This window comes from Microchirus variegatus (genome assembly GCF_963457635.1).
Source record: "Microchirus variegatus genome assembly, chromosome: 7".
NCBI classification, from domain to species: Eukaryota; Metazoa; Chordata; class Actinopteri; order Pleuronectiformes; family Soleidae; genus Microchirus; species Microchirus variegatus.
In genome coordinates this window covers 24,865,516-24,888,097 of record NC_139808.1, presented here as the reverse complement: position 1 = coordinate 24,888,097, position 22,582 = coordinate 24,865,516, and the positions used below count along the sequence as shown (strand labels likewise).

Genomic DNA, 22,582 nt, shown 5'->3' with positions numbered 1-22,582 from the left:
GTTGTAAAAAAATCTGTTTTCCATTTTCAAAATTTGCCCTACTGTGATGTAAAACGCGTCATTTGACTCACAGTAGGGCACATTTGGATAAGGGAAAACAGATTTTTTTACAAGTCAGGGAAAAACTGAGGGAGGGAAGCGCATTTTCTAAAAAATACTACTGCTATTCTAGCAATACAAAGCCACATTCAAATCGGTGAAGTATCCCTTTAAGCTTCACGTAACCGATTTCACAACTAACTCTAATGTTCCTCCGTCACAGTCATTTGGCACAATATGTCGATACAGTATTCAGCGTGTATCTGAAGTCTCAATCGTCAGTATGGCAAGTACGGAAATGGCTGCATCAGAGAAATAAACTGCATGCGAGCGCTGCAGTTACGCTGACTTTTAAACGGCCAGGTGGGCGCCTCTCCATCTGTAGGAAGCAGCAGCAAATGATGAAGTTGTGTTTGCCGTGACCAGTGAAATACTACGAAATATACAGGGAGCTGTGCATGTGAGTATAAAATACACAATAAACGTTACATCTTTTCGTTTGTCTTTGATAGGCAACGTCAGGGACTGTCCACATTCAGGCGTACTGGCGATTCCGCTTGCAGACTAATTAATACCTGTGAGAACCAAACACAGGTTAATGTTAACAACATTTCTTTAAATATACATTTAACCCTTTAACACCTAAGCCTCAAAATGTCCGCCCAGACTTTTTTTTGCTTATTTTTTAAATAAAAGGGCAAGAAATGTACAATTTACTGCATGTTAAAATAGTGTATTAACAACAACAAAACCACTGTAGTTGTGGTTAACACACCAGATTGTGTGTGTTAAATTTGAAATTTGAACAGTATAAAACATATTTAAAGTAACATTTGTTGGAGTTTTTGTCCCAATATCCAAAAACGTAAAAAGATGGAAACTATGTACAGGGGTTTTACCAACTATCTCCTCTCAAGACGCTGAAGCACGAGCACAAAATTACCGTAATAACCCGCTTTTAATTACAGGCTATGACTTCTCAGCTTTCAGAAACAATTGGAATTTTACAGATAGCACAAACCGTCGCGTAATTACGGTAATTCAAAGTGCACTTGTGCAAACGCATTGTCTACAATACGCTCAGTGTTAAAGGGTTAATAAAAGTTACTTAGTTCACATTTTGAGAACGAATGAATGAATGAATGAATGAATGAATGAATGAATGAATGAATGAATGAAATGTACCTGTAGTAGTTGGGTTTGAAAGGTCCGTTCTTGTTGAGGCCGAGGTATTTTGCCTGCTCGTCAGACAGCTCTGTCAGGTGGGCGTCGAACGTAGTCAGGTGGAGGCTGGCAACATATTCATCTGGAATGACATGAAAAAAAAGAGATTTGCATACACAAGACAACAAAACACGGAAAATCTTCTTGTGTCTGCCTCTTGTTAGTTACAGCCCCACCAACACCAGAGAACATGAGTAAATATGAGGTCTCAGGTTCCCTCTTATCTCCGGTGTTAGGTGCAAAACACAAATTCAAATCAAAAAACAAAAACGCAAAAACACAAACTTAGTTAATGTTTTTGTGTTTTCTGCTTTTGTGTTTTTTGATTTGCGTTTGTGGTTTTGCGGTTTCTGTTTTGCGTTTGTGATTTGCGTTTTTTGTTTTGCGTTTGTGATTTGTGCTTTGCGTTGGTGTTTTGTTATTTGCGTTTGTGTTTTGTGATTTGCGTTTTGCGCTTTGTGTTGGTGTTTTGTGATTTGCGTTTGTGTGTTTGTGCTCTGTGTTTTTCCGATTTGCGTTTCGTGATTTGAGATTGTGTTTTTTGTTTTGCGTTTTTTGTTTTGCGTTTGCGATTATCGTTTTGCACCTCAGGGCCACCGTAGTTAAACTTGTAATCTTAAATCTTAAAGACAATCTTAAAACTTGTAAAATGGAACAGGGTAAAATTTCAGTGCTGCAGCGACGTTAATGTTAGTCAGAGGTGTTTGAATATTAAAAACCCATTTTCATCAACAGCTTTGTGTTCTTACTGGACACACACACGCACACACACACACGCAGAATCAAACATTCTTTACATACTACAGGTCATGATTAGTTATGTGCTGTATGTCCTCACCCATCTTCTTGGGAAGCAAGTAAACATCCTTCTTGTATCGTCCCTCTGGAGCGTTGTACAGCTCTATGAGGGCCAGAGCCTGAAAAACAAACAAGTATTAACTCCTAAATGATGGACTTTTTAAAGAAGAGTAACACGTGATAAACGCGTATATGAACACAAGTGTATACTTTACAACAACATGGCGTTGTGTCCTCTACATACAGGAAACAAACCCAGCTCAGCTACTTTCTGTTCCCCCTTTTGAGATTTTTTTGACATTTTCAGGTCGGAGCATTCGCTGTTAAGCCAGGAAGAAATAAGCGCAGGTGTTTCAGCTCACTTTAATGATGGATGACTCTGTTTTGTGGTTTTGGAGGTGGTGAACGAGGTGGTGAACGTAAACCAGCCTGCAAACCTGAAACTAGGGCAGCTTCACGGAACTCAGCCCTTATTATCTATATCTACACCGGTGATTTCCGGTTAATTCGGCAGTAACTCCTGCAGTCGCTGTTTTACGTCGACACATTACCTGAGTGGTGGCTGTGATGGAGAGGACAAAGGTTGGGACAGTGGAGCAGCTGAGGTTCAGGAGACGTCCCTGTAGAAAAACATGAGTAAAATATAATAAAATACTACAACTCGACACAACTTTAGATTTTTGCGCATTTGTAAACATCTTTAAAGCATAAACCTTACATATCGGTCCGTTGCTGTGAAAGGTCATTTACTTCATGTACAGCAGTGATATTACGGGTGAGTTTTACAGTTAAAACTCAATTATATGCTATATTTGGTGTTCATGTGCACAAATTCAGACCACATGGCAACCACATGAGCGGGGTCGTACCTATGTTCCCCGGGTCCTATGTTCCCCGTTTTTCCAAAAAAGGTCCTATGTTCCCCACTTTGTATGTGACAGGGGAACATAGGACCCTTGTTTTGAAAAAGGGTAGGGTTAGGGTTAGGGTTAGAGAAAGGGTCCTATGTTCCTCGGTCACATACAAAGCGGGGAACATAGGACCCGGGAAACATAGGTACGGTCCCCACAGGGGCTAGCGGTCTGAATCATGCTAGTTAGCAAGAGAGCTACCAACCTGGAATCGATATAAAACAGATTAAAATAAGGAAACTTGAGCTTTAATGTCTTATACATCTGTGTTACATATGATATGAGCCCAGGTTAGCTCAATTATAAGCAATATTTGTTGTTCACGTGCACAAATTCGGACCACGTGGCAACACAGGGGCTAGCGGTCTGAATCATGCTAGTTAGCAAGAGAGCTACCAAGCTGGAATCGATATAAAACAGATTAAAATAAGGAAACTTGAGCTTTAATGTCTTATACATCTGTGTTACATATGATTTGAGCCCAGGTTAGCTCAGTTATAAGCAATATTTGTTGTTCACATGCACAAATTCAGACCACGTGGCAACACAGGGACTAGCGGTGTGAATCATGCTAGTTAGCTTGAGAGCTACCAAGCTGGAATCGAAATAAAACAGATTAAAATAAGGAAACTTGAGCTTTAATGTATTATACATCTGTGTTATGTATGATTTAAGAGTGCATACATAGACTTCCTTACCTCAGCTAGAAGTATAACCCTCTTCCCATCCGGCCAGATGACATGGTCCACCTGAGAGCGCACCCTCTCCCAGGTTAGCTCAGGGGTTCGAAGGCTTGCCTTGGAAGAGACAAAAGTATCACCGTGTCACCCACGTCCTCTTTAATCTGCCCGTCTTAAAACAGATTAATCAAGCCCCTTTTTTGGTCTTAGAAACTTGATAAATGATGTTTAAAAGTTCCGTTTTTTTAATAACAGGCACTAAACACTTATGAGAAAGAGACCATCAGTGTTACACAATAAGTGTGAATTAAGTTTAAGCATTCAACCATCTCACCACATCAATCTCAGTACAAAAGTATCACCTTGTCACCCACGTCCTCTTTAATCTACCCGTCTTAAAACAGATTAATCAAGCCCCTTTTTTGGTCTTAGAAACTTGATAAATGATGTTTAAAAAAGTTCCGTTGTTTTAATAACAGGCACTAAACACTTATGAGAAAGAGACCATCAGTGTTACACAATAAGTGTGAATTAGGTTTAAGCATTCAACCATCTTACCACATCAATCTCAGTATTCGAGTGTCCCATGTTGCAAACAATGGCGCCATTTTTCATCCGGTCCAGCTGGTCTCTGGTTACCACATTCTTGTTCCCTGAAATAAAACCACACAACCACTCACATTCAGTGTGTTTCGACGTGTTTTAAAAATGATGTCCTCCGCGCGACACGTGAGCTGGTCAAGTCGAGTTTACCGGTGCATGTGATGATGACGTCAACCTGGCGAATGACCTCGTTCAGCTTCACCACCCGGAATCCATCCATGCTGTTCGCACACACAAGTGAATGGAAAGGGCACAGTGACAAAGAGGACAGATTCTATTATTAATTGATTATTAATTGCAAATTAAATCAGGACGGTGCATCCTCTCCCCTCACCAGCCCTGCAGGGCACAGATGGGATCGATCTCCGTCACGTAGACGATGGATCCCAGAGCTTTCAGAGCAGCGCAACATCCTTTTCCAACCTGTAAAGACAAAATAAGATCATGTATTAGATAATGTGTAGACAACTCTCACCATGTAAATGACCCTGGGACATGGAAATATAGATTAATCAAAATAGATATTCAACACTCACTGGTTTGTACATATTTTATACTTGACAGCTGTCTGGTGTGTGTGTGCGTGTGATGTGTCACGGTCTGTTCAGTGCGAGTTGTGAGTCCTGCATGATCGTTTCCACAGTTTTATGATTAACAGTAGTTTTGGTATGTTAACATTTAAAAAAGCGATGTTTCACTCACCTCGCCGTACCCACACACGACCACCTGTTTGCCTCCAAACATGACATCTGTGGTTCTCTTCAAGCTGCACGGGGACAGAAACATGACATTTGCATATTATACAAAATTACATCTCAGTACTGTAGCAGTAAAAATTTATAAAAAATATATTTATGAAGCCATTTCTAAATCACTAGGTCAAGTATAATAGTAAAACAATATTTCAGAATAATAATAATTTGACAAATTGATAACATTTCACTCTTTGAAACACAAATAATCCCTGATTGAAGTCAAAACAGACAAAAGGAAACCGTAACAACGCTCTAGTAAAGCGAGAGCGGCTGCAAAAATCAAACCAAAAATGACACACAATGCAGATTTTAAATATCCCCACAACAATAAAGTCTGCTCATATTTATTTAGAGTGATGCCATAATTCATAATCGAGCACCTGCTCGACATCAGTATATCTTACAGTCATAGGAAACGGCAATAAAACATGAGTTGGGGCAGTGGAAAATCCACTAGTGACTAGAAAAACGGGGTCGTGATGCAGCTCGCCGCTCAGATCGCCAGGCTTTCAGCAGTGCTGTTGCTAATAACACCAGACTCCTCTGTTAAATGATGAGATTTTAGACGTTTCCCTGGTAATTGTTGGAGATTAAGCCACATTTTTAGGATTGTTAATTAGGGTTGTGAATCTTTGGGCGGCTCACGATTCGATTCCGATTCTTAGGGTCACCATTCGATTTAAAATCGATTCTCGATTCAACCAATTCGATTCATACGATTCTCGATTCAAATATTGATACAATGCATAGTGTGTTAAGGCAAATTATGGCATCAAAACAATACAGTTTGTATAAGATAATGTGATAATGTGATCACACAAAGGCAAACTTAAGTCAAAAGTTAACATTTATTCATTCAAAACAAATAAAAACTGTACAAAAAAAATAACTTGCATAAATAAAAGCTTAGACTAGCTGCCTTTTTCTCCCAGAAGTAACAAAAATAAACTGTGCACAAATGACACAAACTGCTGTTTTGTGTGGTTTTTAAAAAATAGAAACTTAAAAAAAAAAAATTAACAAATACATTTAAAAATCGAGATTTGAAGTTGATGAATCAATTCAGAATCGCGGATGATTAGAATCGCGATTCCTATGTGAATCAATTTTTTCCCCCACCCCTATTGTTAATGTTTTTATTTGATCCAGAGTTCAGTTCCTGTGACGGCACTCATAATATCAGCTCAGCTCTCTTGGAACTTCGCCAGAGCAGGTACAAAAAAAAACTGCTTATGGCAACAAGCAAAATAACCGCTAGTGGAAAAGGGGCTTACGTAACAGCAAAATAGTAAATAACTAGCTTGTTTTCACACTGCTTCAGTGAGCATTTTCATCAAAGTTTATGATGGAAACAACAAAGAAATACGTCTTTGTTGTTGCACTGGCAGCAGCTTTAAAAGGTTACAAAAACCTTCAGGTGATATGAGCGTTAGATCTCAGCGTGCAGTGCAATCATTACAGTGTTTGTGTTTGAGCTGGCCCAGCCTCTGAAGGTCAACAGTGACCTTCACAGCAACAGTTTCAGACCGTATTTCACTCCCACCGCTATAAAGAAATCACTAGACAAACCTTTCCTTGTGTTTAAACACGAGTTGTACTTTGTCGTTGTTGAACCCTCCAACAATCCGGGCTGTGAATGAACTCACCCGTCCAGGATGGACTCTCTGCAGCAGTACAGGTTGTCAAACTTCTGCTTAGTCACCGAGTCGTTTACGTTCATCGCCGGCACGCACAGTTTTCCAGCCTTAGACAGTTGATATAACCTGGAAAGAAGAAGGTGGCAGGAATCATTTCACGTACACGACTGTTCAAAAGTTTGCGATCTCTTAGAAATGTCTTTATTTTTGAAGGAAAAGCACCTTTTTTTCAATGAATATAACATTAAATGAATCAGAAATACACTCTAAATTACTATTCTAGCTGCAAACGTCTGGCTTTTAATGGAATATGTACATAGACATATAGAGGCCCATTTCCAGTGTTCTAATGCTACATTGTGTATGCTAATCGCATTAGAAGGCTATTGGATGTTTAGAAAACCCTTGAAAACCCTTGTGCAATGATGTTAGCACAGCTGAAAACTGTTTATTTCTAATCTTGTCAATGTCTTGACTATATTTTCTATTCATTTTGCAACTCTTTTGATGAATAAAAGTGTGATTTTTTTAATGGAGAACACAACAAATGGTATAGGTGACCTCAAACTTTTGAACGGTAGTGTACGTGCAGTTAAATATTTACACAACGTATGTTTCTTATGCAATAAAAGTACCTGTGAACCCCAGTGACGCTCTCCTCTACGATGCCCCTGATCTTCTTGAATACGTTGGGGTATTTCTTGTACATCCAGTGCGTCAAGTCTCCTCCATCATCAAGAATCTAACAGGGGGGGGAATAAAGTTATTACAGTACGTCTATTCAGGGCAGAGGAGTTTTAGTTGAAAGCCAGTCCACTACAGGGACACATAAATACAAACAACCATACACTCTCACACCTACGGTCAATTTAGAGTGTCCAGTTTGGCTAATCCAAAAATCTGTATGTCTCTGGACTGTGGGAGGAAGCTGGAGAACCACACACACTGGGAGAACATGCAAAATCCATGCAGAAAGGCCCTTGTTGTCGTGAAAGAGTGCTAATCACTATACCAACTCAGTTGAAAACAACTCAATAAAGTCGGTATTGCCCATTATCTTTGTTTGACGGCCTGCCTTAGGACTACATATGTCATTTAGCGATTCCGGCCTATTTACGTTGATGCTATCCACTGTCCTTCAATAAACTCAAAAAAATAAACATTAAAATTAAAGAGAGAACTGCTCCCCAAAGAAAAAAAAAAAAAAAAGAAACTTGAACATACCATGTTTGGCTGCCAACCCTCAGTGTTGACGCAGCGGTCGATGCACCACCAAAAGTCGTCCTCGGACTCCCCCTTCCAGGCAAACACGGCCACACCTGAGATGAAATAGACGGGGGGGACGATATCTTCAGAAATCTCACATCAATCAACAATACAGTGTTTGTCCAATATCAATCACACCGTGTGGCAAAATTGTCATGAATTTTGCAGACGCACAACATGAGATAGTATTAATGTGTATTTAGTAGAAAGTCTCACCATAGAGTAAAGACTGAAACGCATACACAAATAACCCAACCCCACAATTCACTGAGTAACTCTAAATCTGTGCCTACCCCCGTCAGACCATTACAGCTCGACGGTGCATCTTTATTACACTACATACTCGAAGCAGCGCACGGCAACCACAGAAAAAAAGAGCTGGCGTTGGGCTGTTGTTGCGCTAAATGTTACCTCTTATGTCTTCCCCATTATCTCTGCAGGGTTGACTTTTCAAGAGTTTATTAATACATCTACCAACGGCTCTGAGAGACACCGCTGCCTCCATGTCAGACTACAGCAAATGCTAATGTCGTACATGTCTTTATGTCCTTATTTTTGAAGGAAAATCACTTTTTTTTTCCATGAATATAACATTAAATGAATCAGAAATACACTCTATACATTGTTAATGTGGTAAACGACTATTCTAGCTGCAAATGTCTGGTTTTTAATGGAATATGTACATAGGTGTATAGAGGCCCATTTCCAGTGTTCTAATGGTACATTGTGTTTGCTAATGGCGTTAGAAGGCTATTAGACGATTAGAAAAGCCTTGAAAAGCCTTGTGCAATGATAAAAATGAATAAAAATCATTATTTCTAATCTTGTCAATGTCTTGACTATATTTTCTATTAATTTTGATGAATACAAGTGAGACTTTTAATGGAAAACACACCAACAGTTGTACAGGTGAGCCCACACTTTTGAACAGTAGTGTAGCTTCGCATAGCTTCTTAACGCAGGTAATGTGAGCAATAACGTTGTGTAACGTTCTCCATCACTAACCTGTCTCTGACAGAGCAGCCGCCACTTCATTCTGCGTGGAGTATATGTTACAGGCAGTCCAGCGGCACTGAGCCCCCAGAGCCGCCAGGGTCTCGATCAGCACCTGGTGAACAACAGTCGAAGTGGGGAATTTACGGTTTATTTGCACTCTATACGGGAGTTTTGGCAAGATATTAAGACGTTGATAGTTGCAGCGTGTTAGAATCGGAGAAGAATCTTACTGCAGTCTGGGCAGTGATGTGAGTGCAGCCCACAATCTTGGCACCTGCTAATGGTTTTTCACTCTGCGCTCGCTTCCTGAGAGAGATCAGCGCGTTCATATCTGTAAAACAAGAGATCATAAAAAGAATAAGGAATGAGTGGAGGGAACAGATCACAATATACACTACTGTTCAAAAGTTTGGGCTCACTTAGAAAGGTGACTTTTAATGGAAAACACAACAAATATTGTAAAGGTGAGCCCAAACCTTTGAACGGTATGGTGTATTTCTACACATATGGATACTGCAAACGTCATGCTTTACCTTGTTCTGCGATCTCAATCTCACGTCTGCCAAATTCAGCCTGTTTGATGTTCTTGACGCAGAAGTCGCTGCTGCCCTTGGAGTTGACCTGGGTTTTGTCCCGAGGCGAAGTCTCGTCGTCGGAGCTATCTGTATATGATGCCGCTATAAGGGGAAATTGTGGCCCGGCAAATTCTGAACAAGCATTCATTTTGTTCTCCGTTTAAGGAACTACGAGTAAAAAACCCAAACTAGCCAAAGTACAGAACAATAATAATAATAATAATAATAATAATAATAATAATAATAATAATAATAATAATAATAATATGTTAGATAAAATCATATATAGTCTATATGATGATGATAATGCAGACATATTGAAGTCAATGGTGCCTTGTCTTTATTACCAGAGCTGTAGCTGTCTGTGGACGACTGAGAGATGGAGCGGGACAGCGAGCGACGGCCTGCCTTTGTGGGGAAGCGGCTGAACTCCTGCTTGTCCTCCACAAACTGGATTTGCTGTGGCAAAAAAAAAAATCAAAATGTCTTGTTAAATAATAACAATGTCATATAAAGTTATGATTTGAGCTGTTAAGAGTGTCCAGTTAACCTAATCCTAAAAAGCATCCAGTTTGACCGAGGGCCTTCCTGTGTGTGTTCGTGTAAATGTAAGAAATATTACATCTTTAAAGTGAAAGAAAAGAAAACGTCACTTTCAATGACATGACAATTTTACATTTTACATCACAATTAAAAACTTCAATAACTTTAATTTTGTGTTTGATATTTTCCAATTTAGTTTTTTTTTGTTAGATGAGGCTTCTGTTGAGTTTTTGTTGTTTTATGACGATTTTTTGACAAAATGTGCAATTCATCCATCCTCGTAAACTGAAAACAGCATGTGTGTGTGTGTGTGTGTGTGTGTGTGTGTGTGTGATACAACTTTTTAGATGTGTGAAGGTGAACCTGGCTTTATGCCTGGTCGGCTAATTTTCCGTCGTTAAACCAGTCCAAAAAGAAAACGTTGACAGACAGTTTGTGTCCACATAAGCAAAGCACAATGAGACAAAGTGGAAAAATCCTGCAGGAGCAGTGACACCAGCCTCTCACAATAGAAGGTTTGGAGAATTCATAGAGATTTAAAGAAACAGTGCATGTGAGAGATAATAAAAGTTAGCACTGTGTTGAAGACTTGCTCCTGAAAATCCTTCACATACCAGTAAATACTACATAGCAACCAGGGGACAGTGTGAAGCTGTTTCCTTGAGCTTTCAGTGACATGACACCACATATTTTCTCCCTGGACAGGAGAGTGTGAGCTGCAGGGAAACAAACGGCTGACTGATCCTGAAGTTTAAGGTTTCCCTTGAATTTTTTGGTTTTCCTTGATTATAGTTGCTCACTACAGTGCGAATGCTCCTGACAGACTGCATGACTAATGCTGTGGTGGTGATACCGATGGTGATGTAACCACTATTGAGTGGGATTAATATGATAATTGGAAGAACTCCAAGTTTTGTAATGTTGTCACTTATTGAGTTTTAAGCAAGCTGAAGCGGTCGGTAGTGCTTGCTTAGCAAGGCAGAGTTCTTCTTTTTCCTCTTTCGCCGCAAAACTTGCCCCGCAGCTTTGAGGAAACCCCCACATATCCTATATGAAAACGTGCAGTTTGATATATGATGTGTCTTTCGAGTAACCGTGGCGACAGAAATCGTAAAAAAAACTGCGAATAATTTCCACAAACGGTCAAAAAAAACTATTTCAACCCAGCCCATTTTGGAACCTCACTGTCGTCATACTTTCACGTAGAGACGTGGATGAACCTTTAAACGCGTTATGAATGATTGAATGAATGAATTAATTCATTCATTCATTCATTCATTAATTCACACACTGGAAGCTTTGGCAGTGAATGATGAAGACAGGTGAATTGGCGTTAATTAAGGCCCCTTAGTGAGTGACATTTGTGACCTTTGACCTATGTTCACTGATGCGTTGTGTGGATTTGTTGTCCCCCCTGTTGTCCTTTTTGCACGACACAAGAAAGAACCCCAACCTTGTTAAAAAAGTCACTTTTACTAAGCTACTTTTTTTGAGTACGGGTGAATTCCAATTCCTTGCTTAACCCTCAATCTTAACCCTCAATCTCAAAAATGTGCGCTCCCTCTAGTGCAAGTGCTGTCCCGATACTCAGAAAAATTAAGTTGAGGGCCAAGTTAAAGGGCTGCATCGCCCTCAATATTGAGATTTTCCGAGACCACCCTTGGGAGCAAGGGCTACCCAGAATGCATTGCGTGTTTTCATATAACTAAGATGACGCTACAAATTAAGTCTTTTCTTCGTTAATAGAGATATAAAAATGATGAAAACCATTGTATTATCTTAGTTTAGGCCCATATTAGGGATTACTGATGTCATTGTTGCGTAACATTTATTTTTATTTTACGATCTTTTGTCAATAGCCGGCCGGTGCGGACAAGCGATCGTTTGCTATGGTTTACTTTTCAATAAGCTGTGGTGTGTGGTAACTGTCAGCTGAATATGTCGGTGGTTGTGGTATTTGTATGAGTATCATCTTATAACTAACTGACAACCTAATAACTTGACTGACAAACTGATCGTAATAAATAATCATGACGTAAATGTGTTCTTCTTCTTCTTCTTTTTTGGAGTTGACAGACTGGACGCAGCTTTCGCATTATTCTGCCCCCTACAGTCTGAAGACATATCTGCATTTAAGGGGTGTCCCATTTCTAAGTGACAAAATAACCCTCAACACATGGTTTTGAGGGCCAGTTAAGATTAAGGGTTGAGCTTGAGGGTTAAGATAGGAATTGGAATTGGCCCGTACATTTGTAGACCAACACTTTTACTTGTAATTATTTCCCTCAACTGGAAATAGGACATTTTTCAGGCTAACATTTACAAAATAATCCATTGTCAAAGGAACCAGGAAGATTTGCACCTTTTAAAATTCTTCTTCAGTGTTGACAATGGCAGGTATTTGCCCAACACACTGATGCTGAAAACCAGCTCCTGACAAAATGTACAAGCTCTTCTCTAATCTGTTCTTTTTTGGTGTGTCAAGAATCTGTCAAAGGTCTCTCAGTGTCTCTCCTTCATAGTTCCTTATGGTCTGACAGACTCAAAACTGTTTCACATCCTCATTCTCTGTTCGGGTGGGACTTAGTGTCTGTGCAGCCACCACAATCGCACTATATGGAAGCATTTATTTTGCTTTGGTCGAAGAGTGCAATGATAAAGCAGAATATCATGTCATGAGAAAATTCAATGGAAATCATCTGGTATTTAGGGCTGTGATGCCAATAATTTTTTGCATGTTGCATTATTCTCATAATTGTGCTCATGACACTTGATAAAAACAGAAATTAATTGTCCAATTAGCAGGAGGAGGTACTTGAAAATGAACGAGGTCAATAATGGTAGTACCACAGATTGAAAATTAATCTATGGAGCACCCCACTCGCCCAAATCTCCAGTGCCATCCCAGCTTATAAGATATTATATACAACATATCTTTGTAATACTGATATGATTTTTATTTGTAATTCTGAGAAAAAACCTGAATATGTACAGAAACTCTTTCACAAAAAAGCAAATACTGAGTTCCTCCACAGTGAAGCAGAGATGACAGAATGCATGAATAATGGTGTTAGTGTGGTTTACAGGCTCTCCACTCCATGACGTCTGTTGTGTTTTCACATAAACGTTTTGCTAATGTTATGCTAAAGTTATTATGTTGCACATTGAATGGTTACATGCTGTAGTTAATATTTAGGTGTTGATGACTGAGTTGCAAGCAAATGATTTTCCCCCATGAGAATTAGGGCCAATTCCAATTCCTATCTTAACCCTCAAACTCAACCCTTAATCTTAACTGGCCTCAAAACCAAGTGTTGAGGGTTATTTTGTCACTTAGAAATGGGACACCCCTTAAATGCAGATACGTCTTCAGACTGTAGGGGGCAGAATAACGCGAAAGCTGCGTCCAGTCTGTCAAATAAAAAAAAAAAGAGGAAGAACACATTCATGTCAGGATTATTTATTACGATCCGTTTGTCAGTCAAGTTATTAGGTTGTCAGTTAGTTATAAGATGATACTCATACAAATACCACAACCACCGAAATATTCAGCTGACAGTTACCACACACCACGGCTTATTGAAAAGTAAACTATAGCAAACGATCGCTTGTCTGCTCCGGCCGGCTATTGACAAAAGATCGTAAAATAAAAATAAATGTTACGCAACAATGACGTCAGTAATCCATATTATGGGCCTAAACTAAGATAATACAATGGTTTTCATCATTTTTATATCTCTATTAACAAAGAAAATACTTCATTTGTAGTGTACTCGTTTCGCTGCTTTCGGCGCCATCTTTGTTATGTCAAAACACGCAATGCATTCTGGGTGGTCTCGGAAAATCTCATCTTGTGCACATAGTTCATAAAGTGGATTGGAGCCAGTGATTTAAAATTGACATTGTACAATTTTTGGTGTAGTTAAATTTTCTTGCAGCCACTAAAAAACAAAAGGCGTAGAGACTTGAACGTAACATGTGTAATGACAGTGTGATTAATGTAGATAAAAATGCATTGTAAGACTAGAAAATCAAAACAAGATGAAACCAAAAACTCATATACATGACACTGTATTGTGCGTTACAATATATTATGATGCATTAGATTAAACTCTATCCTCTGCCAACATTTTACAAGCGGAACCTTATCTTTGATCCACCCCGTGATAAAGTGTTTTCCCTCGCAGCATACAGTAGATAACGCTCTATGATTAAGTTGTTTGTTTTTTAAAGACAAAGTCTGTTGTGGGAGTCCTTGGATTAGAGATACTGGTTCCACTTCCTAGTGTTTTACTTTTCAGTTTTTTTCAGAGCACCTTGACCCAGTATCTGTGTGAGCCAGAGTTACAATTTCAGTCTCGTATGTAAGAGCGACACGGGTGAGGAAAGTGAGTGGGAGATATGATATGCATTTGAAAAGTGTGAAGATAATAGAACGAGATACATACGAGACTGATACAGGTTTTTCTACAGTTGATGCCAGAGAGGATACAATTGCCAGTAAATAATAACCCAATGTGTCTGGTTTTCTTTTTCCCCCTTCCCCTATTGTTAGTCTTTGGTTGTGGAACGTTCCCTCCTAGGTTATCCTTTGGTTGACAAGGGAATTTTTCCTAACGTTAGTTTTTGGTTGTGAGACCGTTCCCTGAGGGTTCCCCCCTAGGTTATCCTTTGGTTGACAAGGGATAGTTTTCCTCACGTTCCCTTAGCGTTAGATTTTGGTTGTGGGAACGCTCCCTGAAGGTTGCCCCCTAGGTTATCATGTAGTAGTGTGGTAGTTCCCCTAACGTTAGTTTTTGGTGGCACATTTGGTTCTCAGGATGTTCCCCTAACCTTTTTTTTTTTTGCAACCTTTAGACTCGCAGGGGTCACCAACGTGGTGCCCGCGGGCACCTGGTAGCCCGCAGGCAGCCAATACGGTGCCCGCGGGCTCACTTCACTTCACCTCACTTGCATGTATCCGTATGATCGCTCAGTAAAATATCTTTGATATTGTTTATAAAAACTGGTAATCGTTAGGAGTAAGCACTGGAATGAATGTGTATGCAGTTGAATGCATAATATTAATCATTTAAATGGTAAACAAACAAAAAAATGTTAACGTGGTAGCCCTCCATATTATTTTTTACCCTTAAGGTAGCTCTCATCTCAAAAAGGTTGGTGACCCCTGCTTTAGAGAATGTTTTCTTTTGGTTCCCAGAACATTCCCCTAACGTTACCTTTCAACAACCTTGAGAGAACGTACTCTAAAAGGTTCCCAGAACATTCCCCTAATGTAAATTTTTATTCAACATATATAGAATATTCTCTTGTGGTTCCGAGAATGTTCCCCTTATGTTTAATTTGCAACTAATATTATTTTAAATTGTGCTCATTATTAGACATACGACGCAAACTTGATAGAATTAAAAGTTTTATTTTCAGTGAACCAATATAAATTTCATAAATCAGGTGTTGTTAATGTTGGCACTAAGCTTATTTTAAACATAAGTGACTCATGAACATATTCATGAACTCCACGCCTGGTACAATAACTATTATGACTAAAAAGCAGTGCATGAACTCACAGTGTATTATTATTATTATTATTATTATTATTATTATTTTGTCTTACCTTCTTGACGGGTTTGTGAGTGGGCACGGCGCTGAACGCGGACGACAGCTCTCCCATGTTCATTTCGCTGTTCTTGCTCACGGTCATGGCTGAATATTTCTCCGCTACGTTCTCGCTCTCCTTCACCTCCTTGCTCGCCTGCTTCACCTCCAGCTTCGCCTCCGCGGCGGCCGCCTCTGACATGCTGACGGTGTAACTGACGTTACCTGGACGAGAATACAACCGTTTGTTATTCTTCTTCTTATTATTATTATTATTATTAGGTCTGCTTCGGAAGTGAATGTCTGACGCTAACCGCGGCTAGCTCTGGCTCCTCCTCGCGCAGCAACAGCGACAGGAAGCAGAGCGGCTGTCAAATTACCTCTCGTAGGACAAACGGGGAACGGGTTCTCCGCGGTGAAGTGTGCGGCACTGAGCGCTCTTCGATTCGGCGTAGACAATTACCGTGATATCGTTTGTTATGCTGCGTAGACTGGAGTGAAGTCGCGGTACTTCCCTGCTGTCAGCTCAGCTGTCACCTGGCTGAGAGTAAGTTTGTGGGCGGTTACCAACAGCTGAAGGGGGCGTGGTCTTCACAATGCTGCGTTTAATGTCGTCGGAAAACAGATTGACGACAGATTTTTTTCTACAGGTCTGTAATTTCACAATTTGCATAACATTCTGATGTGTAAATTAAGTACTTGTTGTTTTATGGTAACAGGGAAATAAATAAATAAAAACATATATTTTTAAAAAACAATAGTTTTTAAACTTAGAAATACTAAGGGTGCAAAATATTGGACTTTTTGCCCATATACGATAAACCGATATATCGGGAATGCTTGAGCCGATAACTGCTAAAAATGAAATGTAAAAATAGTACTAGAGAGTGCTAGCATAAAAGTCAAGGAGGTAGCATCTTATCTTACAGTCATATCTGCAGGTCTTGGTGTGTTTGCCAATACCAATAGCACATTCTGCCAATACCGATATGGTGCTAATAATATCGTACATCCCTAATCAACCATACATTAATTAATATATTTTTAATTTGTGGAAATCTGAAAAGACAGCATCAATAGATACAGACTGTATTTTGTTCCTTTAATAACTCATAAAAAAACAATAGTTTGTTTATTAGCAAACTATTTTTAGATGAATTATTATTTTTATTATTATTACTTTATAATTTGCATAACATTCTGATATGTAAATGAAGTACGTGAATATAAATAAAAACCTTTGCAAATGTGGCTAAAAAAGAAATTATGTTACAATTATTTAATATGTTACATCAACTAAGGGTGCAAGATATTGTAGTTTTCCCCGATATACGATAAGCCGATATATCGGAAAGCTTGAGGGGCAATAACTGATAAAAATGTCAAAAAATATAGTAGTAGAGGGTGCTAGCATCCTCTCCAAAGAGGTAGCATCTTATCTTACATTCATATCTGCAGCAGGTCTTGGTGTGTTTGCCGATAGCCAATAGCACATTTTAAAGCCAATATCTGCCAATACCGATATCTTGCCAATAATATCGTACATCCCTAATATAAACCATACATTAATTTATTTATTTTTAAGTTGTGGAAATCTGAAAAGGCAGCATCAATAGATACAGGCTGTATTTTGTTCCTTTAATAACTTTTCATTAGCAAACAATTTTTTGGATGCATTATTCTCATGCCCATTTCTTATAAATAATCACGGTGTGGGTGTGATGGCTCTGTGCTATGTATGCACATATAGACTGTCTGCAAAACAAATTGCTCCTTGAGGATATTAAAGTTGACTCGATTCAGCATTTGCACTCGTATACAAACGTGGAAGACAGATCTCACCATATTTGCTCAGTGCCATTAAACTCAAACCAGTTTGTTATGTTCAGAAAGTTCTGCCAAGTTCAGTCTGCTGCTGCAGAGAAGAAATCAAAAGACTCGGCACAGCATAAAAGAACATGGAGTGCTGCCATGTGTCCAAAGGCCTGGCAGAAGGTATAAATGCAGGCTGGTGTAGTGCTCCAGACCCCATTAACAGGGTAAGAAAGTACCACAAGATGTCACAGGGTGACCGAGAGGCAAGGAATTGGGCTTGTAAGCAGAGGGTCGTCAGTTCAAATGGGTGCTACCCACTGCTCATTTGTGTATTCACTAGTGTGCAATAAGGGCGGTTAAATGCAGTGGCCAAATTCACCATCAATAATCAGTGTGTGCAAAAATAAGTAATTCCAATTCGCAAACTCACCCAGTGGGTTCATAATAATTTAACCTTTGGAGAAATAACAAAAACATCTTCCCTCAAACTACTGCTTATCAGACGGTACTCAACTTTGACATGACTGCCCCCTTGTGGAGAAAAGAGTGGACACTAGGACATCCCAATGTAGAACAAGCATTATTTTTTTATTGAGAGACTGTTTCAGAGTATGAAACAATGAAAAAATAATGAAAAAATGTCAGAACAAAAAAAAAATGGACTTGTGTTATTACACCTTTTAAGAAAAGCCAATAGTTTTGCATCTTTAACAGATGGAAACCTTCAGTATGAATCAAGGAGCAGTTTGAAAAACATGCTATACAGACAGACGGCTCGAAATACATCCCAGTCCCACTTAAAAAAAATGCTGGTGTTTACACAATGAAAATTAACTAAGTCACACTACGCCAAACTACACAGTACATTCATTAACAAAAAAAAAAAAGGCTTCAAGAGATTTAACGATGAACTGGAATGCTAGATGGTACAACTTTTTCAGGACCGAGGGACAGACATGACTTCTGTGAAGTGCACTCCTGTGCACACCCTCTAAAAATGTTTGAAAATTACGACGACAGCAAAAAGGGGTCGGGACACTAAAATGCTTAATTGTTTAAAAAACCCAACACAAAAACAATGACCAAAGTTGAAGTTTGTCACTAAACGGCAAAGTCTGGTCAACCGTTCATCTCAAGCTCCTTTTACACCTTCACACGGTCCTTCACTTTCTTTCATTGGACCTGGAGCGACTGCAGGGAAGGAAAGGGAAGAAACAATACAATTTAATGACATGCAGCTACACGTCATACCATAAACTCCACAAATATTAAACCCCCAGATGATATTTAGACAAAATCATTCGTACCTCCTTGATCGGGAGAACGATCTTGAAGGTTTGTGGTTCCTTTCCCGGGAGAGGGACCTCTCCCTCCTCCTGTCTCTGGAGAAAGACCTGCAAAAAAAAAAAAAACGGTTAACTTCACATCATTCGCTTCAGTTTGACTCAAGTCCATGTTTTAAGGGGTGAATCATCATCATACCTGCTACGACTGCGGCTAAAACTCCTCCTGCGTGGGGATCTGCGCAGGAAAAATACACCAGTGTTAGCAAAGTCGGCACTCAATACCGCGCATAGCTCCACGCTAGTTTAATCCCTCTCTTTTATGGGGCTCCATCAACACAGCTTTATTTCTATCTTTGTAACTCAGAATGAAAGAACCTGGGCATTTGTCCACAAAAACAACTTACTGAAAAAATGTAAGTCTGTGGCAATGGACCTATTACCTGCAGACAGAAGGTGCTTAGGAATGACCCCTCCCCCCCACCTATCCCATAATATCACCTTCCTCTTAATAATGTTGTGATTTTATTAGCAGTATGAATTATTGTCGTTGATATTTAGTTCCACATTGGGACGGGCCCCTAAACAGAGATTTGCCTGAGCTTTTATGTAAGCTAGCCACCAAGTTTTGTTATCAGGATTTGACACTATGGACAGGCCCTTGTGTAAAGTTTAAAAACACACACGGGGCTCCATCTGAATGAAACTGCTACACTACACTTTCAAGGGAAACTGTAAGAAAATTAAAGTCCAATATGATCAGCTAAAACCATCCACACAACACTTAAAATGATATTCAGTGTAGGGTATGAGGAGACTTTGGATTCATGAGCTCCCAAAAACATACCACATGTTTAACTCTTAAGTGTTATTTCTGGAAATAACAAGTTCCAGTTCCAGACTTTGGCATTAGACCATTCCTCTTTGAAATAATGAGTTCTATTAAATGTTTTGAGGCCAAAACAACAAACTTGTGTTTAAATGATAGGTTAAAAAAAAACAACCTTTTCAAACCAGCTGTCTCTTCACTTTCAAAACTGTTATCAGCAGTGTAACTGAATGAAGCAGGAAAACTTACTAGTATTTTTGGTTTTCAACAAGCTACATATGACGAAAGGGAGGCAGACTGTCGGCTGGGTAGGTAGAATTGGCTGAATAGGACTGGCCAGATGCTGCAAGGTGATTAGGTGGCAGGCAGATGGGGGCTGGCTGTAGCTTTTTTCCTGCTTTAATTGGTTAGCCGAAGGCTGCTGCTGGTAGGTTGTAGACATTTGGAAACGTAATACGCTGATTGGTCGGGAATGTGAGGTGGGCCGCTGCCGTTTGGGTTAAGGTTGAAGGAGGAGGAGGTTGAGAACGGCATGCTGAGGAACCAATGGGCTGGTGCAACCTGACGACTGGCCATGCCCGGGTCATGTGAGAGCACCAGCCATGCTGATTGGGGCACGATGGTCAGCAGTCACATGATGCTGAAAGAGGACTAGTAGATTGACTCAGAGGGTGGTGAGAAGAGGCATGGTGGTGGCTCTGCAACGGGTTTCATTCTTATTAATATAGATGGAAAAAATAAAAAAGCATCCTCAAACAAAAAGGAAAAAAAAGCATCACATTTGACACTTTCACCCTCCCCCAAATTTAACAGTTCATACTCATTTTGACATAAGAAATAAGTAATCCTGTTTCACATGCCCAATTTGTCATTCTAAAGAAGTTAAAAATTGAGACGACTTCACTAAGCCTTAATGTAATACTCCCATGCCATACTCAAAATTTATTTTGCGAATGTCTATCTGTCACATTTCCCAAATTAAATGACCGATAATGTCAATGATGATGATATTGCAAGCCTTAAACATTGCACAGTCACAAATGCAAAAAAATCAGATTCAATTACAAATGTCTAGACTGGAAAATGTGAACAACTACCAGGAAACACACTGTGGGTAAAAGAGCAAATTAATTGAGCCACAGAGCAGGACTATAGATGTATGTCACTTGTTGACTCTACTGGTCACTGTAGACAAAAAATGTATAGGTCACCTCCGCCTGGCTGGTGGGCTGCGCCGCCTGTAGTCATCTCTATCCCGAGGACGCCTGCTCCACGAAGGGGGAGCGCCGCGGGAGCGACTGCGTTTCTCGCCATTTGACAACTCTACTCGTACACGGCAACCGCACAATGTCCTATAAAAACAAACAGTCCACATAAACACTTGAAACTGTTTCATTCCTTGTTTTGTTGCCGTTATTTCTATACATTACAGGACACCTTACCTTCCGTCTAGTTCACGCACAGCATCAGTTGCATCTCTTGGGTCCTCGAACTCCACAAAAGCGAAGCCCGGGGGGTTCCTGGCCACCCAGACACTGCGGAGAGGGCCATAGTAGCCAAATGACCTCTCCAACTCCGTTTTATTGCCATTGTTCCCCAGATTACCGACATAGACTTTACAGTCCAGAGGACAATCCCGATGCATGGCTGGATCTGAGGGAAACAAAAGCACAACAACTTGGATTAGAATAGAGGAGGAAGAAAGAGGAACCAAAATATCTTAATGATTAATTCACAAACGTGGATACACACACACACAATACCCCATCTTTAACAGTAAATACACACGTATACATTGCTTTTCAGCGTTAAATACTTTAATACATTAATATTTGGCTCAGCAAGATTCTGCCATATTAGCGACTAAGGTGCTGCACGAAAATGAACATGCTTAATGCACAACTCGCTGTAATTGTAACATGCAACAACGTTGTGTCTAAATGTATAACGACTTTCCACGTTAGTGATTATAAACTACATGGAAACAACATGTTTTTGCCGAGAACACGTTTTCAACCTACCAACCCCCAGGAGCGTGGCCTACTTTTTCAGCCAGGCTCGTAGACAAAGCTAACGCTCGATTTACTAAAATGCAACAGATTAGCCCTACTTTGTGCTCTACGGCGTGTTTGACTTCACATTAAACTTTCATTTATAGCTTGTAACACACTCGCCGACCGTTCGTGCTCTCTTACATTTGAAATTTGACTTAATTTCGTCGAGCGATAACCGACAAAAGCTAAGAGGTTAAGCTAGGTGCAGGCGGATAGCTAAAATGGCTGTCGCATTGTCGAGGCCCAGGCGGCGTCGTTCGGGTAACGGCGGCAGAAATTAAACGGGATAACGGTGATAATGGTTGATATATGTGTACGTTTCAACACACACGCACATTTAAGGATTTAGTTCGAACTTTACCAATCTTGTCGACGTTGAGTGGCCCTGAAGCTACGCGGTCCTTCAGCTTGGCTTCTTTCTCTGTCCTCCTCGATGGAAAATGGCGAATCGGAAAGTGCGTCTGTTGGCGTCGACCCGCTCCCGGAAGGGCGGAGTTAGTGAGCATTTATATGCGATTGTAAATTAATTATTTATTCATTTATTTTAAACAAGTTGAATGTATGCATGTTGTGCATTTCCCGTCTAAATGTGTACGTGTAGCTTTGATCCGTGTGTTTATATTATATGTCTTTTATGCCTAGTTCCTGGATGCAGAACATTTTGAAGACATTTTTTCCAGTGGCCACTCGTGGTACTGCAACAAAAATACTCGTGCCGTACGATAAGAAAACTTTATGGGAAATTTGAATACATGAAGGCGAGGGGGAGATTTTATTTTACACGTTGAGTGAAAGAATATGGAGTGATAAAAAATACGTTTAACACGTTGTTATTGTTCATATCGCGTATTTCCGGCCCTCATACAAGAGCCTTTTATTTTTTAAGTTTCTACGTGCCGTGTACTTCCGGGCTGGAGAGTGGAGGCTGCAACCGGAAGTGGCTGCAGGCATTTTTCATGCACTCCTTCATTCATTCATA

At 39.8% G+C, this 22,582-nt stretch overlaps 2 protein-coding genes across 4 annotated transcripts; both read right to left on the bottom strand.

The window, feature by feature from the left end:
- On the bottom strand, positions 1–16,141 carry LOC310929571 (S-adenosylhomocysteine hydrolase-like protein 1). Of its 3 annotated transcripts, XR_014592875.1 has the most exons (19): positions 16,003–16,134; positions 15,642–15,847; positions 9,832–9,943; positions 9,443–9,571; positions 9,140–9,240; positions 8,919–9,021; positions 7,872–7,966; positions 7,283–7,389; positions 6,657–6,773; positions 4,958–5,021; positions 4,590–4,678; positions 4,406–4,476; positions 4,211–4,305; positions 3,671–3,769; positions 2,613–2,681; positions 2,102–2,180; positions 1,225–1,345; positions 529–614; positions 1–418 (listed from the first exon to the last, which is right to left on the bottom strand). XR_014592875.1 is itself a non-coding variant. In XM_083892370.1 (18 exons), the coding sequence occupies exons 2-18, from the start codon at positions 15,822–15,824 to the stop codon at positions 608–610; spliced, it is 1,641 nt and encodes a 546-aa protein (XP_083748496.1). In that variant the 5' UTR covers positions 15,825–15,847; positions 15,937–16,141; the 3' UTR covers positions 1–607. The 3 variants fall into 3 exon arrangements, 2 of the variants coding, with proteins under 2 accessions (XP_083748496.1, XP_083748495.1); XM_083892370.1 differs by having other exon boundaries at positions 1–614; positions 15,937–16,141; XM_083892369.1 differs by having other exon boundaries at positions 1–614.
- A 1,863-nt stretch (positions 16,142–18,004) lies between these two features.
- srsf3b (serine and arginine rich splicing factor 3b) lies at positions 18,005–22,041 on the bottom strand. The gene is made up of 6 exons (XM_083892981.1): positions 21,965–22,041; positions 20,992–21,202; positions 20,761–20,901; positions 18,920–18,958; positions 18,745–18,831; positions 18,005–18,628 (listed from the first exon to the last, which is right to left on the bottom strand). The coding sequence occupies exons 2-6, from the start codon at positions 21,192–21,194 to the stop codon at positions 18,601–18,603; spliced, it is 498 nt and encodes a 165-aa protein (XP_083749107.1). The 5' UTR covers positions 21,195–21,202; positions 21,965–22,041; the 3' UTR covers positions 18,005–18,600.
- Between the last annotated feature and the right edge of the window lie 541 nt (positions 22,042–22,582).

Bases quoted from the DNA above. Each gene is read 5' to 3' on its own strand.
- srsf3b (XM_083892981.1), bottom strand. From the start codon at position 21,194: ATGCATCGGGATTGTCCTCTGGACTGTAAAGTCTATGTCGGTAATCTG. The intron at 20,902-20,991 runs GTAAGGTGTCCT...TTGTTTTTATAG, and splicing joins GTGCGTGAACTAGACGGAAG to GACATTGTGCGGTTGCCGTG. The intron at 18,629-18,744 runs GTACGAATGATT...CCTTCCCTGCAG, and splicing joins TCGTTCTCCCGATCAAGGAG to TCGCTCCAGGTCCAATGAAA.
- LOC310929571 (XM_083892370.1), bottom strand. From the start codon at position 15,824: ATGTCAGAGGCGGCCGCCGCGGAGGCGAAGCTGGAGGTGAAGCAGGCG. The intron at 9,022-9,139 runs GTAAGATTCTTC...GTTGTTCACCAG, and splicing joins ACATCACTGCCCAGACTGCA to GTGCTGATCGAGACCCTGGC. The intron at 3,770-4,210 runs GTAAGATGGTTG...GTCTCTTCCAAG, and splicing joins CGAATACTGAGATTGATGTG to GCAAGCCTTCGAACCCCTGA.